The sequence below is a fragment of the Rhineura floridana genome, chromosome 3 (genome assembly GCF_030035675.1).
Source record: "Rhineura floridana isolate rRhiFlo1 chromosome 3, rRhiFlo1.hap2, whole genome shotgun sequence".
Classification (NCBI taxonomy): Eukaryota; Metazoa; Chordata; class Lepidosauria; order Squamata; family Rhineuridae; genus Rhineura; species Rhineura floridana.
In genome coordinates, this window is record NC_084482.1 from 51,238,751 (window position 1) to 51,266,472 (window position 27,722).

At 44.2% G+C, this 27,722-nt stretch overlaps 1 protein-coding gene across 2 annotated transcripts; it reads right to left on the reverse strand.

Annotated features, from left to right (window-relative positions):
- Positions 1–474: 474 nt before the first annotated feature.
- On the reverse strand, positions 475–26,659 carry FSCN2 (fascin actin-bundling protein 2, retinal). Of its 2 annotated transcripts, none has more exons than XM_061615734.1 (5): positions 25,840–26,659; positions 6,166–6,322; positions 5,599–5,720; positions 4,374–4,541; positions 475–1,285 (listed from the first exon to the last, which is right to left on the reverse strand). In XM_061615734.1, exons 1-5 carry the CDS (start codon positions 26,657–26,659, stop codon positions 1,080–1,082), a joined length of 1,473 nt encoding a protein of 490 aa, XP_061471718.1. In that variant the 3' UTR covers positions 475–1,079. The 2 variants fall into 2 exon arrangements, with proteins under 2 accessions (XP_061471718.1, XP_061471719.1); XM_061615735.1 differs by having other exon boundaries at positions 475–1,278; positions 4,367–4,541.
- Between the last annotated feature and the right edge of the window lie 1,063 nt (positions 26,660–27,722).

Genomic DNA, 27,722 nt, shown 5'->3' on the forward strand with positions numbered 1-27,722 from the left:
CCATATGCACGCATGTGGCCTCCATTCTCCAGCAGCAGGGGTAGCGGAAGTAGCAGATTCAGCAACAGCTCGGCCCCACCCCCACCCCATACACACACAAAAACTCAGGCTACAGTTTTTGTGCCAGCGTCTTGAGTAAGGGAAATGTTAGAACCACTGCTCTTGCTAAAAAGGGCAACACACTGAAAACGGAATGCGGGTCCAGATTGAAGTGAGCAGGCAGAGCAGAGACAGGACCATAGCTCAGCGTTGGAGCATCTAGTTCTCATGCAGAAGGTCCCAGGTTCAGTCCCTGGCATCACCAGGTAGGGCTGGAATGTCCTCGGCCTGAAACCCTGGAGGGCTTCTGCCAGTCAATGTTGAGCTAAGTGGACCAAGAGTCTGACTCAGTATAAAGGCAGCTTTATGTTTCTACTGCTCTCCTGCTTTAAAGAGAGAAAAATGGGCTTCCAACCCTAACCCACCCCACCCAGCTTTCATTCCTCCAGTAAGGTTGTAATTGGGCCCTCTGAGCATCCCTGATCCTTGCTTTGTGCACCTTCAATTAGGCCATGAATCCCCTGGGCTAAGCTACAGCGAGCAGAGGAAGCAAAGCTTGAATGCCCACATTTACAATGCCTCCTGCTCCCTCTGTCTTCTTCTGTTTGAGATGTAGAGTAGATGGTTCAGACATTAGCTGGAGGCTTGGCAATTGCAAGGGAGAAGCAGGAGGCCTTGTAACATGCGACACACTTCCTAAGGCAGGAAGAGAAGACAACCATAGGTGTATTGGTCTGGTTCTGAAAAGGGGCCGCTGTCCCTTTAATCCTGACTGATACATCACAGTAGCTCCCCGAATTGGGGTGCTGCTTCTAAGGTTACACAGAGAAGACGGCGGGAAACAGGGGAAGAGGTTCCCACACCTCCGATCCAGCAAGGTCCTTTTCCATGGAGATTGTGGGTGTCTTATAATGTCCCTGGAGTCCAGGTGGGAGCACTAGACTTCTGCATCCTTCACCTCTGGGTCCACTGGGAGCTGGCTCGGCCACCATGGTGGAAGCTAGAGCATCTACGGTGCTACGTGGCAGGTGGCAATGGCCTCAGTACTCCCAGAGCGTGGCGCAGTGCAGGGTGTCGGCATCCGCACGCAGGGTTCCAGCTTGGTCACCGCGGAGGTATTTGCTGTTCTTTGCTTTAATGGCCACACGGCTGCACTCGCGGAACTCAAAGAAGAAATCCTCGGACATCTCACCATCACTGCAGACGGTGCCATTGCTGGCCACATACCAGAACTTGCCACTGAGGCCTAGAAGCATCAAAGATGCAAGTGTCACTGGTATGCACATAAGCCAACAGAGCAGATTCACTGCAGCAGCCACCCTCCCCCCCGCCAACCCCAGATGGCCTCTCTCATCAACTTTGACGCAGAGTACAAAATTATAACTGAACACATATTCAGTCTTACTGGTGAGCAGGTCTGAAATGAGGGGTTGAAATTGGTGGCAGGAACAGAGATTGGTTTTGAGGGAGTTGGAACTTATAGGAAAGAAATCACAGAAGAGAGACTGGGAATGTGTGGCCTCCCAGATGTTGTTGGACTCCCTGCCAGAGCTTGAAAGTAACTAGTTACAAAAAACAAATTACTTGTAATTTATTACTTTTTAAAGGAACAAGTGGGTAATTTATTTACATTTTGATTGTTATAGAATGAGTAAGTTTATTACTTTTGAGGAGTAGTTGTAATGTTTCTAGCATTACTTTGGGGCTACCAGGGCGGGGGAGCAGGGGAAGTGTTCTGCTCCTCTAATTCGTGGATGAAAATCACGTGCCTCAAACTCGGCTTCTGTGCAGTGTCACTCTTCCCTTGTGCTCTGTGGGTGTTCAGGAGGCGGTGAGGGAGAAGGTGGAGAGCAAGAAGGGGGCTGAGTGGAGAAAACAATTGTTTAAAAAAATGGATGGTGGTGGAGAAGAATGGAGTGGAGGGAGAAAGGAGCCAGAGGGCAAGAACATGGATAAAGGAGGAGAAGGAGGCAACAGCAGAATGGAAGTAAAGAACTGTGGAGGTGAGAGAACAATGTGTGTGTGTACATGTTAACACTGTGTTTGCACTTTGCGCGTGAAGCAGCTTCCACCACCCTCCCTGGCTACTTTGCTGCATTTGCAGTGTTTTAACTTTTTTGCACCCCAAGGGAAAATGTTTGCTTGGGTGGAAGTGCCTTAGTTGGGGACAGGGTAGGGTCCGGGAGGTGGCTGAGTGTGACAGATAACACTTGCTGGCTGACAGTGTGTGTGAGGGAGGGCTGCACTTGGTTTGACATGCAAAGATTGCCTCCGCCTCCCTCCTCTCCTCCCTTACCAGTGGAGTGACCACCATTGCTATCTTATGGATAAAAAAAATTATTCTACTACCTTTGTATGTGTGTGTTTACTTTAAATGTTGTTTTAGGCTACTTAGGTGTGCAGCAGCCAAGGCCAGCACCTTGCAAGCACTCTAGTTGTTTTTTAAAGTAAACTGGAATTGTAGTGATTACTTTTGAGTAACGGTAAAGTAATCAATTCCTTTCAGAACAGTTATAATTGTAATGGTAATTTATTGGTCCATGTAACAATAATTGTAATTTATTCCTTTTTAAAAGTAATCTTCCGGGCCCATTGGTCATGGTGGCTGAGAATGATGGGAGTTGGTCCAACAACATCTGGAAGGCCACCGATTCCTAACCCCTACTGTGAAGAGCTACATAACTGTCTAGTCCAGTCCTCCACACAAAACTGAGTCCACAGCACAGAACTGGTGAAACCCTCTAAAGCCACCTGCAGAGCAAATAGCTCTACATGTTTCAAGCCAGCCAAACTATGCTACAGGGAAAGTCAAAGCAAATAAAATGGGGGAGAAAACACACAACCCAGGATCATTAGTCACTTGTACAGTAGGGCCCCGCTTATACAGCGGGTTAGGGACCAGGCCCCCACAGTAAAGCGGAAATTGCCGTAAAGTGGAACCCATTGACTATAATGGGTCGCGTGGCATGAAAATGATACGAAAATGCCGCAAAAGCGCAAAATCGGCTTTAAAAGGGGGAATTCCCCCTAATTGAAAGCCGCCGCGTCAGCAGAACGCTGGAAAACGGAATGCCGTAAAGCGGGGCTCTACTGTATTTGGGAGTGTGAGGGGACTCTCCCAATTTCAAATACAGCCACCGAGAAGGACCATTTCACATATGCAGAGTTACTTCAAGACTGTGGAGACAGCCCCAAACGGCCAATCGTTTGTGCGAGTTCCCATGTGGTTGTATGATTTTTACCAGTCCAAAATATAATGCATTTAGGGCTTTTATTAATTTTTAAATGCTGCACAGCACCTAAAACATGTTAGGCACTTTAGAAAAATTAAATAACAAGGCCCTGCCCTTTGCTGCTCTGGCACCCTCTTCGGTTCTGCCCAGAGATGGCATCTGAGTGGTTGATCTTGCTGCCACTCTCATTGCACTCTAGGGAATTTTATTGTTAAGGTAAATTGGGAGCTCCAGATACTAGGCATAGCACACTCTACAGCGTTGCTGCTTATCACCAGCTGCCCACTGCTGCTGGCAGTCGTTTGGGAGTCGTTTGCAGAATCCCTGAATGTTTGCACTGCAGTCCAGTACTAACTGTGCCATTGCCCATTCCTCATTGGGCTGCTTTTTACCCCTTAAATATGTGGCGTTGTATTTAATGTAGCATTAAGACAAATGTTCCATCAGCACAAGGGTTTCTCTTTGTGCAAGGGAATGATCTCCCCTTCCCCCCCATGCATCCCCTAAATCTGTTTTGGGGCTCTCCCAGCCCTCTGGAGCAGATTTGGGGGGCATCCCATTATGCCAGCACTAAACCTTGTACTTGCACAATTATTTAGTTGAATGCCGCTCACTGTGGGAGGATGGGGTTGGGTACTACTGCAGACCTTGGAGTTTTGCTGAGCCCGATAGTGCTTCCCTCTTGTGTGCAGTTGGCACTGCTTTCGCCTCACAAGGATCCACTCAGAGCATGAGTTTGCTATTAATATATAGGATGATGATGGGTTGTATTGTTGGGATAAAAAAATTCCAGATTGCATAGGGAGATGCCTTGCACAGCTTGCCACATGGAGTTGTCTCCAGGAGGTTGCACACATGGGAATTTGCAGGTGTGAATTAGGCCTTGCAGTGGGTTGGGGTTGGGGTTTAAGACGTATCTGCCTATGACTGTGGTAAGCTATAGAATTATACATTTAGGGCCCGTGGAGGTTGGGGAGACTGCATTCACAGCTGGGAAGCGAATGTGCACGCAGCATCCCTCCAACATATGGTTCAAAATTATTTCACTCTGTGAAGAATGTTAGTACAACTCCTCCCACCTCCCCATTTGCAACTAGCTACCTTTGATCTGGTAAGCGCCATCATTGAAGATGATCTGGAAGACATCATAGACGGAACGGTTGGCGTCTAACAAGTTGGAGTTGCGGTGGTAGCACACGAAGCCATGAGCTCCACGAAGAACCAGGATGGGACGGTTGATCAACTTGAGAACAAATTCCTCATCCTCCCCTGTAGTCAGATAACTGTAGGTCAGTGAGTTCTGAGGCTAATGGGACTGTGAAGAGCTAGGAATCCAAAATGTGCATTTGTGAGTATTTTTGTATCAGACCTTAGCCCAAATGAGTCCAGGATTGCTCTCCCAGCTATATACATACATCCAGTAGCCTAAATGTGCAGTTCTCCAACTAACAAGTATGGGGAATGTTTGGCCCTCCAGATGTTGCTGAACTACAACTCCCATCAGTCCCAGAAAGATGACCTATGGCCAGGGATGATTGGTGTTAATGGTCAAAGGTTCCCCACACCTGAGCTAATGTGTTTGCTTTTCAGTCTGAGATTTGTAAATGGGGTCAGTCTCTTTTTAATTCCCCCTTCCAGTGATGTCCCCAAGATTATGGCCGACCTCTGGCTGTACAGAGCATGTGTCACCTTCAGTTTGCCTGCTCCAGAGAGGTCTGTTCTGGAAGTTGGCTAGAACCATCTGCCTCCTAACCTGTAAGGTGTGTGGGAGGATCGTACAACTGCTTCCCACGAAACCATCCTTGTTTGCTTCTCACTTCCAGCTGAGTGATTGTAGTTTCAAGAGTAGCTATCCTGTGCTTACCCAATTGATGCCTCTAGCAAAACTGACTTCCGCCCTACTCCCCTGCAAACTCCACATTTCATCTCTGCTCTATATAGCCTTTCTTCTAAGCAATGGTTCCTCTGGACCTATTCCATAACTGCACAGCTTTTTCTCTTGTCTCAGTTTCTGATACCCCACCCCTGCAGCCACAGCTATACGTGTAAGATACTCCTGTGCCCATCAAAGTGATCTTGCCCCACAATCTTCCAAATTCCATAAAGCAGAGATCTTGGTTCTCTCCTGATGTCTAGCAAGCATGCGTTTGGCTTGCCTATCTCTCCCATCCATCGTTCTCAATAAGAAAGCAGTAGCAAACAGAGGAAGATGAGCAGCCCTCCTCTGTATTAGCCTTTATGACATGCTTCTTGGTTAATCAGGCTTAGGCCTCAGTAATTAAGGCAATGGGGAAACTCATCCCCAACCTCCAGATGCAAGACTCACCCACTGTGTCACTGACAGCTGCCAGTTGTCCATTCTTCTTTGTGCAGATATATTTGCCATTGCCAGCTTTGAGGGCTACACGGCGACCACGCCACTCCATATCAAACATGGTGCTGGCAGAGCTGAGGAACCAAGGCAAGAGAGGGAGAGCGCTGGTCAGTGGGAGAACCAGAATTTTGCTCTTTCTTCCCTATTAAGTAGCATGCTGAGGCTGCAATCCTGATCACACTTACATGGGAGTAAGTCATACTGAAATCAGTTGGATTACGTGCATAGGATTGCACTGTGAGTGCAGCAGTATCTAAAGAGCTTCATCATGTTCTGCTGCATTTCATCCAAATTTCTGTTCTACCAGATTTACTTATGTTAAGGGGATATCACAGAGTCTCAGCTCCAGCAAGGCTCTTAATGCTCCTTCCCAGGAGCCCTGATCCAAGCCTTGTGGCTGTTTCCTCCGTGCCCTCGTTCTTCTTCCACTATGAACTTTAGCCAAAGCTGCAGTCTGACCTCAGACGTCCTAAATGTTTTAGGGCCCTTTCAGTGAAAAGAGGACACAGCCCAACTCACACTTCAGTGGCTATGGCTTGAATCCCCCCATGTGACACCAGGGTCCAGTAGCTGCCTGTGTTGGAATGGAAGATGCACTTCTTGGTTTCTTTATCAATCTGTATCTGGAAGGTTTCGTGGTGTGTCTCTTCATCCTGGTTAGCTGAGACGTTGACGCCTAGAAGGAAGGAAGGAAGAACATCTTTTCATATTGCTTAAATTCATCTCACCCCCTGCTTCACCTTTGTTGAGTCTGACAGCAGATGCCAAAACCTGCTAGAAGGGTAGAGTGTGTGCTTCAGAGACACCAAGTTATAGAACATGCAAATAATTACAAGAAAAAATTAAACAGTGCATATATAGTTTATTAATGACAGACACCACCCTCTATAACATGCTATGAACAACAGAAAAATCACTCTTCCTGTATTTTCACCCTAAGGGCGAGACTAAATGTGACACCATTCCCAAAAATAGCAGTTATGTGATTTTTTTATAGGTAAATAGCAGGCATGGGTGGGTGGGTGATCTGGATCAGGACCACAGCAATGGGCAAAGGAGTAAAGCCCTCTCCACTCCACCAGGGTCCTAGTTTGGATTGGGTCCCCTACATTTACTATTTACTGGGGGGAGAGACACATTCACCCCATTGCTAATTGCATGAATGGCGTCACATTTAGTGTGGCCCTCACTAAACAGCCTTGCCTAACTACCTCTTCTCCATCCTCCTGGCCTTAGAACGCTCCTGTCCATCATCACATGCAGCTATTCACTAACATTCCATCAGGATTAGGGCACTGCACAGATAACACAGCTTTAAAAGTCCTGTGATGTGACTCACTTTCATTCCAATGTGTTAGATGGGGAACTGCCACAGGGATATAGCGATTTGCTCTAACCCACCCAGGTGGTGGTGGTGGTGCTGCTGCTGCTACTACTATTACTACTGCTACTACTATTTATTAGTTGGTTGATACCCAAAGGTCTCCAAGCAACTTACAACAATGTCCATGACAGAAAATGGAAATGGACTGCCTTCAAGTCGATCCAGACTTATGGTGACTCTATGAATAGGGTTTCCATGGTAAGCGGTATTCAGAGGTAGTTTTACCATTGCCTCCATCTGAGGCTGAGAGGCAGTCAGCCAGCGAGCTTCACGGCTGTGTGGGGATTTGAACTCTGGTCTCCCAGGCCATAGTCCAACACTCTGACCACTACACCACACTGGCTCTCGTCCATGACAGAAGGTAGTCTTTATTAATCCTGGTCCAATATCCTATATACTAATAGCGAATTCGTTCTCCAAGCGCCAATCTTTTTGTAGCCAAACCCATACATACATAACGAAGAGGTATCAATAAATATGGGGAATCTTAAAGTTTGAAGAAGTACAAACACACTTTCGCGGGGGGAGGGGAGAGGGACCCAAAACAACCCAATGAGAACTGAGCATGCTCAGTGACCACAGAATGCTGAGTGTTTGGAAGTGGGGAAACAGAAGAATGGGCAGAGGTGGAATGGAATATTCTGGAAAAGGGCTGAACAGGAGCACTCCACACTGCAACTTTTTGTTGCAGGTCCCTTGTTCTGTCCGTTAGGCCACACCAAATGGGAGTCAGGGGCATACTCTTCAGGGGTCCCTCATTGATTTGGTTTTCATTATTGGCTCCTAATCCTGTCTCCTGATTCGCTAGAAGCCAATTGCTCAAGTCAGTCTCCAGTTCTGAACATCAAGCCTCCTCAGGTCTCAGCCTTGTCTATATCTGTCCAAACCCAGCCTCTCTATGGACTGCCTGCCTCTTGAGATTCTGATCTCAGATATAAGTGTGTAAGCCACAGAACTTGCTTAATTCTCCAATGAACTGGATGGATCCCACTGCTGGCAATCAGGACACCAAAGAGCAACTGGAGGCTATGGATCAAGAACTCTCTTCCCCGCCCTCCTCTCTCAGGCTGAAACTAGATGTGCTTTTACTTTACTTTAAAGTTCCAATTCCTAATATTTTTCGGACCAGCAGTAGTGGGGGAAAGGAACATATGTACAACCAAAAATATGGTTTAACACCCCCTCGCTCCCTGTGCTGCTCTTCTGATCAAAACCATAGCTTCCATAGTTGCTTCAAAGTAAAAGCAAAAACATAAGATTTCTCCTGCATCTGCTTCAGCTTCCTGTGCCTGAATGCACATGTACACACACTTATTCTGCCAGCCCATTCTGACCTTTTTAAATATGGGGTGGGTAGCAGGACATCCCTTGATTCCTTGTTCATCAGGCTATAACACCACAATAAGGCTAACTGGAATGTAGATGCCCATTCCTCATCATGCCCTAGTTATTTATTTCCAGGAGACAATTTCAGTTGCCTCTGGGATCAGCCATTTTGCAACTCTTCATCCCAAACAAATGGACTAATGAGTTCTGTGCTTTGCTGCCAGCCAGTTTGCCCAGGACTGTCTTTGTCCACCTACTGAAATTGAGGCCCAACTGAAAAATGATTTCAGGCAGAGGCAAGTAAGAGGCACTTGCGTCTTTAGCATTGTACCTGTTCAGTGTTTTGTTCAAGGCAGCATAAAGGATGAGGGACCAGGGACCTAAGGCAAACAGGACTGAAAGAATTAAGTGGTACATACGACATACTGATAATCACAAAGCCATAAAGCAAATTACTTTAAAATTATCCAATGCATTGCAATTAAAGAAAAAACATTTAAACAAAAATAATTCACTACATTAATTTCTCCCAAAAAAATTGTCGTCGTCCCCTCTTCAGCTTGGGCTGTAGCAAAATCATGAATAATGTCATTCCTCCAAAGGGCTCAAGATGGCATGCATACATGGATTTCCTCTCCACCTCCACCAAGGAAGATAAGACTAAAAGAGGAGCAAGCGAGGCCAGGGCTCTGCTAACACACCAGTGGCAGTGCTGGATTGGCTGTGGCCTTGTCGCTGCCTTGTCCCACCCCCTCCCCATAAGCAGCAGTGATGCTGCGGCCAGGAGGTTACTCTTGTGACTCTGGTCCATCAGGCAAACTGCTCCTCACTACAAGAGGGGGAGTAGCCCAAGGCCACCCAGTGAGCTTCCTGGTTGAGCTGGGGAACTGATAGCCTAAGAAAATATGAGGGCCTAAAGTTTACATCAGGCCCTCAACCACCACACTTGCAGTGGTTAGCATTTGGTCATGCCCCATTGTGTCACCATTTTGGGCAGTACTTATTATGTATATTAGCTGGCTCCTGGGAAAAGTCCTTAACATTTTTTAGATGTTCATGGTATACACTGTGGGCTTTGACAGAAGGGCAACATCATTGGATCTTTGCGCTGTTGGTGGTTAAAAGACTGCTCCCCCAATTGCTCAGTGACTGGAAGACCTATCGACTCATGCTACGTATGAAAAGGCTACCTTTGGCATGCGGCAGAAAAAGAATAATCACTTGGAGATTTGGAATCCTTATGTGGAGTTATTTGCATGACATACATGCCCAACAGGCTCTGCTCTAGTCTATTTCACCCCATCCTAACTCCTTCTTTAAGTTTTGTTCTGATGGCATTCACTTTAATGGTATGGTATTGCACTATTTATTTGTTTGTTTGTTTGTTTATTAAATTTATATCCCACCCTTCCTCCCAGAAAGGAGCATCCCAGGTCGGCAAACAAAAGCACTAAAAACACTTTAAGCCATCATAAAAACAGGCCTTATGCTAAAACAAAAACATCCTTAAAAACATATTAAAACAAAACATCTTTAAAACATTTTAAAGAAAAGCTTTAAAAAATCGTTTTTTAAAAGGTTTAAAAACATATTAAAAAGCAATTCCCACACAGACACAGACGGGATAAGGTCTCTGCTTAAAAGGCTTGTTGAAAGAGGAAGGTATTCTGTAGGTGCTGAAAAGATAACAGAGATGGTGCCTGTCTAATATTTAAGGGAAGGGAATTCCACAGGGTAGGTGCCACAGCACTAAAAGTCTGTTTCCTTTGTTATGTGGAACAGACCTCTGGATAAGATGGAATCTGCAGGAGGCCCTCACCTGCAGAGCATAGTGATCGACTGGGTATATAAGGGGTAAGATGGTCTTTCAGGTATCCTAGTCCCAAACTGTATAGGGCTTTGTGTACCAAAACTAGAACCTTGAATTTAGCCCGGTAGCTAATAGGTAGCCACTGCAATTCTTTCAGCAGTGGGGTGACATGTTGGCGATACCCTGCCCCAATGAGCAGTCTCACCATCCCATTTTGCACCAGCTGTAGCTTCCAGACCAACCTCAAGGGCAGCCCCACATAGAGCACGTTACAGTAATCCAGCCTGGAGGTTACCAGTGCATGGACAACAGTGGTCAGGCTATCCCGGTCCAGAAACAGCCACAAGCCGAAGCTGATAAAAGGCATTCCTAGCCACTGTGGTCACCTGGGCCTCTAGCGACAAATTATCATCTTTTGCTGATACCCCTTTTAATTGTTTTTGTTAATTGACTGTATTGTTAAGGGAAAAACAAAGCAAAACCCCCACACCCAATTTAAAAAACTTGTAGTGTTAACATGGTGGCCAGCACTCACCAGGGTTAGGAATCTTCCTGGCACACTAAATGTTTTAAGGCTGACCTGGTTTAAACAAAAAGCCATAGAATGCCAAGTCTTCTTCCTTGCCTGGCATTTGAACAGCTTTTGGTTTCCCAGCACAGAACTTTTCAAGTATGTCGTGTGATTCAGATCTGCCATGAGTGACTCTTTCCTCAAGGATGCTCACTCAGCAGACTAGTGGTTCTCAAAACTCCCCACACCAGTGAACCACTTGAAAATTCCTGGGGGTATTGGCGGACCACTTAATAAACTTTTTTTCTACAAATCAATGCACATGCGCATAACTCATTGTAATAACATATTTTTCTTCAGCACCAGCACCTTATTACGAAAATCACAGGCCCTAGGCCAGGCCACTGAGAGGGAACCCTTTAACTGGTAAATTTTTACAGAAATATTAATAGATTGTACTAGTCCCCTATTATGAAAATTATAAACCCCAGGCAAGGGGTTTGTTAGCCTATTTGATCATCTTCCCCTGGTCAAAACAGCCTCAATCTCAATCATTAGTAAAAAATAAATCAGGTGCAGAGCCATGCAGAGATCCCCTGACTGTTCTGCAACTTTTCTGTGTACCACCTACATGGAACTGGTGGTTCATGAATCACAGTTTGAGAATCTCTGATTTAGACAACAGTACTTTCTCCTTACTGCCTTGGGAATTTTACCTCGGGGAAGGGAGGGCTCAAGTCGTGATTACTCTCTCTCTCTCTCTCTCTCTCTCTCTCTCTCTCTCACTCTCTGTGTGTGTGTGTGTGTGTGTGTGTACACAAAGATACACACAGAGTCAAAGTTAAGTAACTAGTTTGTATGAAGTGTTCAGTACACAGTGGGCTTCACAATTGCCAGCACTTACAACTTCTTAAAACTAATGTCATGTAGTGACTGCAGACAGGAAGAGGGCACCTCCCAGGCAGGGCCAGCCTAATCATAAGGCACTGTGAGGACAGCCATCTCAGATGGCGAATGACGATGGATGGAGAGTGAAGAGAGCTGTGTGCCACAAGGCCTCTTTCAGTACCCCCCAAACCTAGCTGGCTTCTTTCAGATGCAGTGGAGTTAGGATTGCCATATTGCCCAGTTAGCCGGGTTTTACCTGTTTTCTTTGCATGCCACCCGGCACCCGTTTAGCCCCTTAGCTGGCCCAGATTCTCAGCTTTAATTAGAAAAAAAAATTAAGTTTCTAGGTGGTCCGGTTCTCGAGATATACATAAAAGCATCAGCCCCCCCCATTAAATCTTTTTTTTAAACTACTGTATCGCACTTCGTAGCTTTAACCCTGCCCGTTCAGGATTGCAACCAACCAGTGAAGTGTTTGGTTGACCTGTGGCAGTGTCTAGTAAACCTCATTGCAAGGCCAGAAAATGGTGGTTTCCCCCCCTGTTTATCTGAAAATCTCATAAATTGGGTAAGTATATACATTTTAGTTTTTCCCCCTCTTGTGTGTAGGAGTCAGATCCTGGGCAGTGTTTTGAAAACCTTCCCAATACTTGCTTTTGTGGGGGTAAAAGCATTGCTAATCCCATATGTCCAGAGTAAATCCCACTGAATTCAATAGGATTTACTTTTGAGTAGACATGTTTATGAATGTGCTGAAAATCAATGGGACTTTGGAGTGAATGTAAAAAAGAACTGTGTTTGTGTTCTCTTTCTGTCCGCCCCTCCCCCCTCCAGTCCTATTTTAAAGCAAGTAGGCAGGGCTTACTTAGGTATTACAGTTTTTATTCTGTAGGAAACTAATACTGATTTTTAAAAAACTAATACTGATTTTTCTGCAATGACCAACTAGTTTGACAATAAACTATTATATGGGCTGTATGTATTTATACATCTGCAGTGTGTGTGTGTGTAGTCTTTCCAACAACCCTGTGAGGTAGGGTTGGAAACCAAGGCAGCTCACGACAAGAAATAAAGCCATTTAAAATCCAATAAGCATAAAAACAAGTATAAACAGTTGCAAAACAGCGTAAAGTGGCATGATTCAGAATTTTGGGTTGTGTGAATGAAGTTGCTTATCACTTGAGGTTACAGTTCTGTCCCTGTTTGAGTAAGTTCCACTGAATACATTGGGACTTGCTTCTGAATAAATAAACCTAGGATTGCACTATAAATATCTTTACAGTTTGTGTAAATAATAAATATATTTGATAGTCATGCTTATATAAATATTTCTTCATTTATCATAATTTTGGTTTTTGGTTAGGAATCCTGACTGGTTGTGAGATGCTTAGTTTTCTGCCTTACTCATAGGAATCTTGTTGTGGTTGGTATGGTATTACATTTAGGAAAGTGTTACTGCCTTTTGTGTTTTTTTTTCCTATTTGCATTTCACTTATCTTTAACCTCACTCCGTTACAGCCATAGAAGCAACAGCAGCATATGCAAGATAATTAACTCCCATTAGTGATAAGAGCAAGAACTTATAATTATTATTTTAATTAAAACAAGAGGCTTATCAGTACTTTGAAGAGGACCAGATATTTATTTTCTTTCTGAGCCCAGGACTGGGTCTTTCATGATGCCCGGTGGGGGGGAGGGGAACAGGAGAGTAGTCGATAAAACAGACATCCTGGCATTGGTAATCTAATTAGCAAGGTATGTGTGGGGTTGTTGCACACTTCCAGGCCCAGTTTCATTTTGAGTATGGAGGTGGAAACTGTGTAGATGTGGTTGATCAAAGGGAGAAGAAATTTAGAGTTAAGCAAAGCTCTGCTTTTATAAAACCTAAGAAACATACAGATACTTTGAATGTCTGGGTGCCTGCACCAGTGGAATACTGGAGGAACTTGTAAAACTTGCTGCAACAGTATTTACAACTGAGCATGTAGTGTGAAAGACTCCTTTTCCTAACATTTTGGCTTCCTGTTTTTCTCCACCCACCACATCTCTGAAATATATCGTATATGGTTAACCGTACTGCTGCCCTGACTTACTTTATGTTTGTTGCTATTTTGTGTTTTTATTATGTTTTTATATTGATTGTGTATTTTTATTGTTTTTATTATATTTGTAAGCTGTGCTGAGCTGTTTTTAACAGCAGAAGGGCAGGATATAAATCCTCTTAATCAATCAATAAACACTCCATAGTGTTGGAAACTAGAGTCTAGGCATTTAAGGCTGAAAATGTTAAGTTTTTTTTAAAAAAAGATTTCTCACATCTTTCTCCAGTTTTTGGTGGTAATTCCTAGGCACAAAAACAAAACAACTGGACAATCCAAATATTAACATACAAATAATTTGCATAATATGCAAATAATATGTGAATAATTTGCATAATATGCAAATTAGCTTGCAGCATTGGTGGAACTGGAATATGGCAACCCTAAGTGGAGGACTCTGCCTCATCCCCAGTGGTGAAATAAGATCCAAATGCCAGTCTATTCAGCTTTTGCACATGATCAGCTTTTGTACATAAAATGGAGGAGGTACCATCTTGTGCTTCACCACAGGCAGCAAAATGTCTTGGCCTGGTTCTGGAACCTCCCCTGAAATCTGCTGTCTGAGTCAGTTCAGCTGCTTCACATTGTTTCGTAGTAAGGCTGGCAAGGAGTTTCATTTCTAATAGTAGACTCCACAGTCAAGTTTACTGGGCAAGCTACATTTTCTCAATGTATCTGATAAACACTGGCCATTGTGGAGTCCACTGTGTAGCCTTCCCCAACCTGGTCCCCTCCAAATGTTTTGGATTATAACTCCCATCAGTTCTAGCCAGCATGGGCAGTAGTCAGGAATGATGGGCGTTGTAGTTCAGCAACATCTGGAGGGCTCCAGATTGGGAAAGACTGGTGTAGTGAACTCCTCCAGACAAACTACTTTGATTAGATTTCCCATGCCCTTCAGTACAAAGGACCACATACCTGGAGGGGAAGTATTAATCCGAATCACCACACAAGCTTATCTTTGAACAGGTTACTGTTTACAAGATGGCTAACCCTCCAAATTGAAGGGGACGTGACTTTCCCAGCTTTCCCCCTTAAAATTATGCCCACCTCAAAATCCTCAGCTCCCAGACCCTCTCCTGTCACACTGATCCATGGGCATCCCCTTCCCTCACTCCTGTGTTCCTAGCAAATTCTCAAACAATCACTTTAATTGCCCTCATTAATCTGATTGCTGTTGTTTCCATCTGGCTGACACACAAGCCCCCTATTAATAACTTGCCAGCCAATGTCACCAGCTCCTAAGTGGCTTGGAACAGGCAAAAGAGTACTATAAGCCTCTGCACTGGCTGCTGTGCTCATTGCCAGCAAAGCAAGGCTCTTGCCAACAGACTGATCTCTCTTGCATCCCACAATCCCAATGGGTATGATCAGACCTGGCAAAAAATGGAAAAAAAGGTTGCATCCAGTATAAATATTTATTTGGGCCAGGTGGGATGAGATGGTGTTAGTTTGACAAGATCATCATAATAATCCTAGCAGACAAAATCGGCTTCCTAGCCTGTCAACAATGTCCAAGTTCTTTCGTCCTGAAGACAGTGATAAGTATTGCCAAGTTTCCAACATAAAATAGGTTATGACTGAACTTAAAAAGTGGGATAATCCAGTTGAAAGAGAGGAAGTGTCTGGTTGGGTCTGAGGGATATTGGTACAGCTGGCAGAGCAAGACTGGGGCAAATGGGGGTGCAGACTGGGATTAAGGGAATAATTTAGGAATTCAGAAGCACATCTTTTGGGTAGTTTCAAGTCATTCAAGTTTAAGAGGCAGTGCAGACAAAATTGCAGCTGATTAATCCCCATAAGTAGCTGCTCTTGTAATTAGTCTCCTCATATGAGCAGTATAACTTCTGAAGTGGGAACACAATGGCAACAACAACAAATCCCCACATAATAAATGGTGGTTGACCACTATGATGGGGCCAGGCAATTCGTGTTCACAATTTATTTTTTACAATAATCCCTATGTTGACATTGCAAGTACAGAAGTGTTTTTGAAATTAAACATATTCAAGTCAGGGTTCCTGAAATAAGAGATCAGTGACTGTGACGGTGGCTCTTTCTTTAAAACACACCCACACCCCAAATGAGAGTTTTGTGCTGCAGTGCCATACCAGGGGAGTCACCCACAAATCAAAAATTCACAAAATGGCAGAGGATAAATTATCTCACACATCACTGGCAGTGTCACAGTCCCTATCCAATAGGTGCCCACAAGACGCTTCCTGCTGGATCAGCACAAAATTCCACCTAGTCCAACATATTGTTTTCGACAGTGTCCAGCCAGTTGCTTCCAGGAACTCTACAAGCAGACTATGAAGGAGGACAACCCCCCCCCGCTTGCTGCCCTCCCCCCCCGGTTCTCCACAGCAGTTACTCTCAGTTGAATTAGCATCTGTGTCTTGAGTTGAGATCACCATTTTTTATCACATGATATGTGATAAACCACTGCCAAGATGTTTGTGTTACACCAACACTGCCTTGTCAATTGGTCACCGTAACTCTTTTGCTTTCAGGTCACTGTTTATTCTTGTTGAATTTCATTTCTCTCACTTCTCTACATTCTTCCCCACCACCGCTAAGTGTATATTTGCTTACTAATTTAAGATTACACTTCATGCATCTAATGAAGTGGTCTGTGGTCTATGAAAGCATATGCCATAATAAACTTGTTTGTTTTTAAGGTGCCACAAAACTCTTAATCATTTTTAGACCTATCTTCTATCTATTTGTCTAACCCCCTTTGGAAAGCAATCTGAACAAATGCTGGTTGTGGTCTAGGACACTCAAAAAGACACATTACAGACAACATTCAAGATTGGCATGGTCATGCTAGCTAAGGGAGACTCTTGTTTTTGCAAAGACAAAAGACTGCATTTTAGGTGCGGAAGGAAAGCAATATTCCCACAACAGAAATGCTATCATGAAGGAAGGTGTCTGGATCCCATGCAACAAATGAACAACCAGTGTACTTTTATTTTGCTATAAATGAGGAGGCTCACTGATATACAAGAATACAATTGTGCACTCATGCAATTATAAGGGGAACACCAACAGCAGCAGTCTCTACCCACAATCAACTACAGCTGTGTTCTTACACACATACACATCAACAGGAGGCCATTTTAGGCTGAAGTGAAAAGGGCTATTGGCTTAAGAATGAATTACTATAAATGGCCTACTCAATAATCTGCGGAGGGGAAATCCAAATAATGTTTTGTTTGATATTATTTATTTAGGGCATTAAATTGTTCAAATTTCTCCACGTACATTTTGATCCTTTTCAACACCTTACAACAACCCTTAAGATCCATATCGCAGATAAGGAGCTGAGCCTTAGAAAGAGTGGCTTGCCTAGAAACAACCAGCTAGTAGTGAGTTCGTGGCTGAGGTGAGAATTGAACTGATGACTACCTGTCTTAACAGTTTATAATTAAATTTTCCCCTTCCCCACAATAACAGTAATGGTAGGAAATAACTTTATTAATTTCTGCAGATGGATGAATGTTTGAACCCTAGTTTACAGTTTGATCTGGCACTTCAAGTCACAAAGGAAAAGGTTCCTCCCACTCCCTCACAGATCTTGGATTTCCCCCAGTTTAGTTCAGTTGGTATGGCCTTACAGGCATGTAAGGAATGGGATCCTGTGAACTCGCAAGAATTGCGCCTACTGATCAACTGTCTCCCTACTAAGAAAGCCCCGGGCCAGGATATGATCCCGGTTGAACTATTTAAAGCTGCCCCAGACTGGTGGGCCCCTGTGTTCGCCAAGCTGTTCACTTTTATCAACCAGTTTGGCTCCATCCCTAAGGGTTGGGCGGACAGTATTGTGATCCCAATCCATAAAAGGGGCTCCAAGTCTGATCCGAAAAACTTTAGACCAGTCAGTCTTGTCGATGTGGCAGCAAAATTATATGCTAAATATCTCCTGGGGAAATTACAACTATGGGCTCATGAGAATAAGATCATTGCAGAAGAGCAAGCGGGTTTTGCCAACGGCAAGTCAACTTTACTGTTTCACTCTTTCCCATCTAATCCAGAAATACTCCCTCCATAAGAGAAAAGAACTATTTGTAACTTTTGTGGATTTCACCTCTGCCTTTGATCTGATTGACAGAAAGAGGCTATGGAAAAAACTGGCGATTACAAACATTGATCGCTGTTTGCTTTGTCTGTTACAAATACTTCATTCCAACACATCTCTTAGGGTTAGAGTTGGTGTTAATGGTTTTCTGTCAGAGGCAGTCCCCATAAGGAGAGGAGTTCGACAGGGTTGCCTCCTGGCTCCGCTGCTTTTCAACTTATATGTCAACAATATTGTTGATGCATTAGCAGGTCCTGACTTTTTTCCACCCTCGATTCTGGACCACAAGCTTTCGGTCTTGCCGACGACCTAGCTCTGATCTCCATCACGCAGGTCGGCATGAGGAGACTTCTAAGTAGTTTGGGCTCCTATTGTCAGAAGGAACACCTCTCAATTAATTATTCTAAAATGGTGGTTGTAGTTTTCTGAAGGAAACCCAAACACCATATTTGGAAATTAAATGATAGGATTATTCAGCAACAATGTCATTTTAGATATTTGGGCCTCACTTTTGCTGCTACCCTTTCATGGAATTTGCACACCACAGTAACTAACTTAAAGGCCTCTCACCCTATTCATTCGCTCTTACGTTTCTTTAAATTTAAGGGAGGCAGTCTGGTCCCACCTGTTGTGGAGATGTTTCAAAGAAAGCTTATTCCTATGTTACTTTATGGCGCCGAGATCTGGGGCCATGCGAAGATACCCTGCTTAGAGAAGGTACAAAATGCCTTCATTCGAAGGATTCTGGTACTACCACAAGGCACACCAATCTCCCATTTGAGGTTAGAAACGGGCCTTTATCCTCTAGAAGCTAGGGCCCATGCTGCCCTCGCCTCCTTTTGGTTAAGATTGGTGGCTATGGATGATTCAAGGTTACCTAAGAAATGCTTCCTTGAGCAACTCCAAAACCCTTAGCAAAACAACTGGTTAAGCAGGACCAAATCAACCTTGGCTTATTATGGGATAAGTATTGAATTCCCTCCCTCATATGTATCTTCACGAGCAAAAACATTGCTGAGGGATAGAATACTTTTCTTTGCCAAAAGATGGGATCTTCATGCCTCTACTCAGTCCCCCTTTTCGCACTGGTTTCCCATGTATAAAACCTCTTTTAATCTGGAACCCTATTTCTTCTTTCTAGAAGCGCCCTGGCTGCAAACTGCATTTACAGCTGTTCAATTCCAAACAATGCCCTTGGCTCTTCTCGAGGGGAGATATGGTCATATTCCAATACATCTCCATCGCTGTTTATGTAATTCAGGCGATGTTGAGGACATAGCCCATTATTTGTTGAGCTGCTCTCTTTATAATGACCCGCGGTCAAAGTTCCTATCTCCTATAAGGCATCTTCTTGAGAATAGGTCAACCCTAGAACAAGTTTGTGTTCTATTAGCAGGTAATGATATTTTTGTCACTCGGCAAGTGGCTAAGTTCGCCCTCGCTGCAGCGAAAATTAGAAGTAAATCCCGAAAACAGCCCCAGTCTACAGGTTCATCAGTCTCTTAAATTGAATCAGGCTAGGGCGCCTAAGGGGGCAAGTAACACTCTTAACAGGCCCAAGCTGCTTCTTGTACTTGGTATTCGTGAAATGCGCTGGTATGTTTGTTTTTAGCAATTTTAAATTTATAGTTGTGTATATATCTTTTAGGCTTGTATTCTGTATTTTGTATTGGCGTATGTTTCGTTTTGGTATGCCTTTGCGGCGGCCTTTGGCCTTCAGCAATAAAGTATTCATCTCACCCCCTTCCTTTGGTGCATCAGGGATGGGCTGGAGCATAGCAGATGGATGGAAAGGACATGTGTCAGAGGGTGAAGAAAAAATTATCTTGGAGGATGCTTGGTGATGGTGGTTTCCCTTTGTGCTTAGCATCAACAGATCTACACATTTAGAGCTGGCAATGACAGATTTTTGCCCCCCTGGACAGATTTGCTAGTAACCCTATGGTATTCTTGTCTGCCCTGCAGCACTTCACAGGCTTAATCTCAGTAATGACAATCTATAAAATAGGTTAGCATTAATATCTTCAGATAACAGATATGAGGTGGGGCTGAAGCCAAGAATAGTGCCTACCTTGAGGCCATCCAGTGAGTTTATGGATGAGGTGAGTTTTTAACTGAGAATTTCCTGGTACGTTGCTCAAGGTTTTAACCTCCACAATGCATCAGCTTCCTTACATTTATGCAGGGACCTTTGATGCAGCAGGCACTTTGCCTCAGTACTTTTCTTTGCTTGTGTGACCTACCAGAATCTGGATGATGCAAGTTAATATGGAGGGGCAAATTTTGTCCGTTATTGACAGAACCTGCTTTAGGACTGGCTTTGAAGACCAAGTTATACAATGATGATCTTCAGTACTTTTCTTTCCTGGGGGTTTAAGTAGTTCCTCTCTCCCCCAGAAATTTGGCACAGGTTAGGTTGCTGTAGCAACAGACACACAGGCTTTTGGAAGCACGGCACTCCCTCTTGCCACCTGTTTCTCACTTCCATCTGATTGGTTCATGTACCACTAGGTAGTGATTTTGCTCCACTGTTTGCCTATACATGACTCTTAAGCCAGGTGAGGAAGATTGAAGTGCAATGTGCCAAACTGGTGGGGCAAAACAGACTGATTTTCATATGGCATGCAATACATGTCAATTTCAGAAGGGCTGGTTTGCTGTTGTGGAGGCTGAAGCTCTTTTTTAAAAAGTTGCTTTACATAAGGCAATTTGTCTAGAGCTGATGGCTGCTGACCACTTGAAGAAGGTTGTGTCTTCTTCTGATCATCTGATTCATTTTACAGAACCCATTGCAATGGACAGTGATGGTGTGATGTGAAAAGGCAACAACAGATAGCAAAACATATTCATCAGCATTTTAAAGTTGAGGAAAAACGTGTTACATGCCAAACGTTCCTCCTCCATCTCAGAAACAAAGCAACCTCCTGCAGTCTTACCTCCACTAGGCCAAAAGAAAGGGGAGATACCATCATGTTCTTCAGAAACATATACCTTTGACTTTGAGCTATATAATCAAGATATGTACAAGAACTTCAGAGTCTTACCACACAATGCAAAATTTTGATTTCCAGCATAGTTCTTTTTCAGAGTCCTATAGATAAACCAAAATTCTAGTTCTCATGACCCTCATGGTTCCATACAGAAAAATATAAACCTTATGGGTAGTGTCTGTCATAGTTTTGGAGATCAGATATGAGCTGAGTAAGACTCCTGGGAGTGAAAATGTGAAATGGTAACATATCCCCTTTGCATGTTTTATGGTCTAGGATGGCCAGGTGGGATTTCTTCTTCTATACAACTGTTATTAAAGGATGGAGAAATCCTGTTCTTTTTTGCATCTGGCCACCCTAGATGCCCCCTTTCCTTGTTTTTGTACATTTAGGTTGAAATCCTATACACACATGGGATAAAGCCCCATTGAATGCAATGAGACATGTGAATAGATATGAATAAGATTACACTGTTACATACATACACTGGCCCTCCTAGACCCCTCCAATCTTTCCCATTCACATTACAAATTCAGAAAAGGTAACCCAAATAAAATGTGCAAAGGTACTTCCACTCTCCACAATCAAACTGCAATCCATTGCTACAGTTGACCACTTAAACATGGTTTCATATGCAGAAGTCAGACAGCAGGTGAAACATTTCCAGGCAGGGAGCTAAGTATAATCACCTGTGAATTGCTGCAGATCACTGCTGTTAAAGGCACCTGTTAACAGCCAGTTCAAAAGATGGCAGCCTTACAGGTCTCTGATCCAAACTGGGGCTTTTAACAAAGGATGTTGGTCCTTTTAACAGTGTCCAGAACATCCAAAGAGTGATGGGCTAGAATCATCTCATGGAGCCTGGACTCTAAAAACAGCATTAAAAAGAATAATCATCCATATTCAGTTCACTTTTCCCTGGGGGAAGAGGAGGGGCTTCTGGCTAAGCATGTTTAAGTCAGTCTCTCTTTTTTTCTCTCTCGTTGGAAATTTTTGATTTTTTTTTAAGACTCAATGCCAAGCAATGTGAATATTAAACTGGCATTTATTTAAATGGATTAGCATACAAAAAGAGACATTTTTCCACCCCTTTTCCTGTGAGCTTGTTGTTCTATGGAGAGGCTAAGAAAATAATCACACTGATCACTGTGAGAGAAGAGGCACATACTATATTACAGTAGTGAAGGCCAGATGACCAACTAAGGGCAGGAATACAGTTGATTAGTTGCCCACTAACACATTTCAGCCATATTTTTGTACATCCAGTCAAAAGGTGCATGGTAAATAACACTGAGGGTGGAGTTTTCCCACTCTTTTAGTGCATATTTAATCTAGGCAGCATGCTGTAGATAGGGAAGCTGGCTGATCTAGACAGAGGTCTATAACTGGTGCTGGATGGGATTGCACTCCTCCTTCAGGACCAAGTGTGTAGCTGAGGCTGTCTGTGGAAGCACAGCTGGCTGTGGTGGCTAAGAGTGACTTTTATCCGCTGAGGCTTGTCCACCAACAGCTAGTTACAACCAGATTAGACTACTGCAATGTGCTCCATAAGGGACTGAAAACAACTCAAAAATGTCTGCTGGTACAGAATAGGGCTACTTGGGTGCTTGCTCAGGCTAGATAGTTGGACCATATTATACTAATACTGTGCTAGGTGAACTGCTTGCCACAGCATTTCCAGGCCCAGTTCAAAATGCTGACTTTGCTTTCTAAAGCCATAAACCAGGGGTCGCTAATGTGGTGCCCATGGGTGAACATAAACACACAGACACATTCCCTGATGCCTACAGGGTCCCCCTGCCCCAAAATTAGCCTTGAAAGAAGCATTCTGTTGTAGCCAATAAGTTATGTTGCAGTGCATGCTTGGTTGCAGTATGTATGTAGTGCCCACAACAGTTTCTCTGGTTTGCAAATGAATATGCCCATGGGCTCAAAAAGGCTTGCCCTGTCTTAAACGGTTTAGGAATGGGTTATATGAAGGACCACCTTCATGCACATGAACCTGCCTGGGCCTCACTGGCTCACCAACACTACCTTGAGATACCCCCATAACAGCCAGTATATAAATATTTGAATTAATTATCAGTTAGATTGGTAGACACTAGAAATGGGGCCTTTTCAGTGGTGGCTCATGACTTCCAGAGCTGTCTCTCAAGGGATGTGTGATTGGCCTCGTCCATGCCAGCCTTCACAAAGGTTTCAAAGAACCAAATGTTCTGATTGGCTTTTCATTAAGATTGTTTGTTAAAGCTGCTAGTTATTTGAGGATTTTTTTTGCATTTCTGTACATTGTTTTAAATATTCTTTAATTTGTACTCACTGTTGGTTGGTTGCTATTGTGTTGCTCATAATTTGTCTATTTTATTGGGCTTGTCTTTTTGTTATGAGTTTGTATGCCACCTAGAGAGGACACTGTCGTGCAAGGCAGCCTAAAATCATTTAAATAAGAATAAATAAAATGATGCAAATATTTATGGGTGGGTAACTCTAAACTGTGTGGTAGTTGCTACCCTTTTTTCTCTGTGCCTATGCCTTAAAATGGCAACTTGACATCAGAAATGAAGCAGATGGGAGACTTCCCCATCCATTGATTGTTACGCACAAACATTTTCAGCTGTTTAATTTCTTCCTGCTGGGCTGTTTTAAAGGCACAGGATCATGGCCAGTTTTTCTTTTAAAAAAGGCAACTGTAGTTTCAGAATAAAGAAGCAGAGGGTGATGACTCCACATTGATTTGGTTCATTTGATTAATTAGTTTGCCAGCTTATTGTTGTTGTTGTTACTGGTCCCATAGCCTGACACATGAAACCTGTGGCGCTTTTCCCAACACAAAATTGTGAAGGGAAAATCTTGGCTCTCTAAGTTTCTGCATCAGAATTCTGTTCAAGGTGCAGGAGCAAGGTCAGCATACCAGAAACAGAGGGCAAACTTGTGTATTTTTAATAGATAGTCCATGCTGCCGTTAGGCAAATAGGTTGGGAGCATGATTCTTTAGTTACAGTGCGCTGGCAAAATGTGCATGAGGCCATCCACCTCCTTTGGGGCAACCCATCCCCAAGCACAGAGAGAGAGAGACAGTGAGAGAGAGACAGTGAGAGTGAGAGAGTGAGTGAGTGAGAGAGAGAGAGAGAGAGAGAGAGAGAGAGAGAGAGAGAGAGAGAGGATGGATGGATGGATGGATGGATAATAGATGAATAAAGGGAAGAGAGGGTGGGTGCTTGTGTGCATGGAGGGGAGACAGAATATGAATGCATGATGGAGGAATAAAGGTGAAGGAAATAAGGAGTGTCCTGCTCCCCTTTTTCTTTGGCCTCACCTGCCCCCAGCAATATGTGGCCCCCAACTACTTTCTCCCAAAGAAATTAGGCTGTCAGTCCCCAAAAAACTGCCCATCCCTGTATTAAAGGCTGAAGCCCTTGGACTCTATAATCACCAAAAAGTGCCACAGGACAGGGAAACAGGAGACTGCAATTTGTTTTCTTTTAGGAAACAGGGGCATGGGGGTAGGAATGACCTTCTCCCTCTGGAAATTTCAAGAAGGAAAATAACCTTGGGAAAAGAGTATTTTCTCAAAATGAAGCCATAGCTCTGTAGCACCTTTAGACAATTTTTGCATAACTTTGCTGGGGATTGGTGCTACTCTTTTGCTTGGGGACTGACTGAAATGGGCTCCAGTAGAGTGAGTTTCATAAGGGCCAACTCTTGAGCCATATGGGGAAGCTGTAAAGTGAGAGCTGTCTATCTTGCTTTACCCATAGGGCCTTACTAATACCCATTGGACTTGGAGGTGGAGGAGTTCCCCCACATTGGTTAACCGAAGAGCCTAACCTAGAAATGTTGGAGTGGGACATGGGAATCATAGGAACAGAGAACTACAGCACTGAATATAAACTGAACAGCATCTTCAGTGATGCTGGACAGATGTTAATAGACACCTCTGGAGGCACCAAAAGCAACCTGGAAAGAGGGAAAGAGGGAAAGAGATACGGCTACATTGGTTGACAGGAAGAGGATTATCGAACAGATTTTTTTAAAAAATACCAAATACAGCGTTGGATGTGGGATTCAAGTGCCATTGCCTAACTGCACAGAAGGAAGTGAAATGTAATGAGCACATAGTCTGTCCACATGCCACTGAAATTAATAGTTGTGGCTGGAGAGGGCTTGTAAAAATATAACTTTCATATCGTCAGGACTTGTGTAGAAAAACTCCACAGTGGATTACATCCAGGTTCCCTCTCCCCACCCTCACCCAGTGGACCACTCTCTTGTATATGCATGTGCAGAATCGGAGGCCGCTTAATTAATATGAGTTAATTATCTTCCTTGCTAAAGAGCCAGCAGACTCACTGGCTTATCCATGGAGCCATTGTGCAAGCATTTGTGAAATCACAAGAGAGTGGGCTCCGCGTCTTTTTCTGAGTCCTGTCCTTTGAATGTAAGACAACCTGCAACTGTCCTTGTTTCTTAACTAGTAGGGATGTTTGCTGATACTGTGGTGCTCCCAGGGTCAACACTGATTATCATGTGGACTAGAAGCATCTCCAGTTTGACACACCGTCATAAAAGCAGCAAAGGAAGTATAAACATCTCACTGCTTTTACATATACAGAGCAAAACAGACTTTCCTTTTCCCCACCAGACCCTACATCCATCCTTTAACCACAGCATCTTCAGTTCTCAGATTCTCATCTATATAAATGGGGACAACAGCCTTGCTGTCTACTAGAAAGAGATATTGCCTTGATGGAGAGTAACAAAAAACTACAAGGAACATCATGAAATAAGTTCTGTTATGCCTGTTTTTAGCCACACATGCGTGTTGAAAGACAGCTGTAGAGAGGGTCCTGAACATCAAACTAAAATGGGGACAGACATAATGCAAAGAAGCACCAGGAAACTGATGATGACAATTACCACCATCGTCACCCCCCTTTGCATTTGGTGAGTCATCTGTGGCTAAGTGCAAACATATATTTCCATTTTATAAGACAGACAAACAACCAGACACACCCATGTTCTAGTTATTGAGGTAGGAGGGGAGAGGAGTATTCCCTGGCTAGGCTAGGCATAGCCCCACAGGGCAGAAAGGGAATGGATTTACCTTGCTTGATGGAGACATATCTGCCATTGGAGGCCATGAAAACTACTTGTGGGTGGCTCTCTTCCAGATTAAAGAGTTCGTCTTTGCCTGGTTTGGAGCTCCTGCCAGATTTTAGAGTCCCAGTAGGTCCCATGGGTGCCAGGTATTTCCCATCACAATCCTTGAAGGCCAGCTTGCCTGCCTTGAATTCCAGGGTATAGCCTGCACGGGGGTCAGGCTCCTTCACCAGGGTGCCATCATTGCGCAGGTAGCGGTTGTTGCAGGTCCTCAGGCAGTACTTCTTGTTCTGGAAGGTGAGCGTGATAAGTGAATCCACACCCCAAGGGATGTTACTGTCGGTGGAGATCTCCTCCTCTTGAGCACTGAGGTGTGCATATCTTCTCCTGCTGACACTCAAGAGGTTAGCTTGGGGGTGGATAGCCAAGTGTACAGCCCAAAGCTCAGCTTCTGTGACTGTCTGGGCAAAGCAGGACAACCTATCTTCAGAACCACCGAAGAAACGTTTGTATGGTTCTGACTGGAGTGCCCAGCGCCCATCTGATTGAGTGATAATGATAAAACGCCCATCACCTCCTGGCTTCTCCGCTTCACATGAGACCTTGCCGTCCTTGTCAGCAGATAGGTACCTACCTAGGTGGCTCTTCAAGAAGACAATGGAGCTATCTCCATCCTGCTCCAAGGTCCATATTTGCTTCCTTTTCAGGCTAGGCGCCGAGGCATTGACCTTGTAGCCAAAACTCTCGGCCGTTAGGTATCTGTTATCAGAGTTGATTAAGCCAAACTGGATCTTCAAGACCTGGTGGATCCCATTTGTTGGCATCTTCTGTCCGGAGAGCAAATAGTCCTTAAGGACTGGGGTGGAAGCCTAAGTTTTCCCAGTCCGTCCTTATGGTACAAAAATGTGTGCACTCATATGCGCAGCCTCACCACAGCCAAGCGATCTGGATTAGCACAAATGAACCTTACACCTCAGTCAAAGCCAGTGACGTGCACCTGCCCCAGTTCCCAGTCTCTCAGCACCAGCTCATTCTTCATTTAATCTCCAGCCCATAAAACCAATCTTGTTTGGCTGCCTCTTCCCCCCTGCTGGCAGCACTGCTACCTCCTGCGCGGCTCACACTGACCTCTTCCTCCAGCATGGCAGAGGGGGGAGAATGCTCAGAAAATGTGCATGCTTAAGCGGCGCAGCCTTGCTTCATTAGCACAGCTAGGATTACAAAGATTTCAATGAGCTGCCAGCCTCCTGTAACCAATAGTGGGGCTTCTCTATAAGCTGCAAAGAGCGGTTTTTGACAGGCTACACAATGGCCTTTTGATGAGGCCTATTCTTCCGCACTAGCCTGTTCTCTGTGTTCGTAGTGCTCCACACTGTATCCATGTTCTCTCTTTGCTTTTGTCGGTCGCAGTGTATGTCCTTCTACTGCTTGATAGATCCCAAACTCCTTCATATCCTGCTCCTAAAGCAGGACATTCTACCCGCAACCCAATCCACCACCTTCCACGCTGATTCCCCTAGCAGAGGATTTATTTTTCTTTGCACCTAGGTAAAGTTACAGGGCTCTCTGATTCTGTGCGGTAGGTCACCTCCAAGTGAATGCCACCTCGGTCCAGCCTGTAATCTCCTTAACAATTAGCTGAGCATTTCTATTAGTGTAAAACCTTTCATCGTCCTTTGGCCCCTTTGCCTCCATCTGTCCTGTAGCCCCAAATCCACAGCTGTATACAAGAATAATGGCACGGGCCACTTGAAGCCGACAAAATGGCCTAGCTATGAATCAAACCAGGGCAAGCAGACAGGGAAATGGGGGCCAGCCCGGGTTGCAGTGCTGCTTGGATAAATGCAAGCTGAAGGAATGGAGATGAATTTAAACCCCAGTAAGCTG

Excerpts from the sequence above, each read along its gene's own strand:
- FSCN2 (XM_061615734.1), bottom strand. The coding sequence starts at position 26,659 with ATGCCAACAAATGGGATCCACCAGGTCTTGAAGATCCAGTTTGGCTTA. Across the intron at positions 4,542-5,598 it reads AGCTGTCAGTGACACAGTGG|GGGAGGATGAGGAATTTGTT; the intron begins GTGAGTCTTGCA and ends ATCTGACTACAG. Across the intron at positions 1,286-4,373 it reads TGGCGCTTACCAGATCAAAG|GCCTCAGTGGCAAGTTCTGG; the intron begins GTAGCTAGTTGC and ends TGATGCTTCTAG.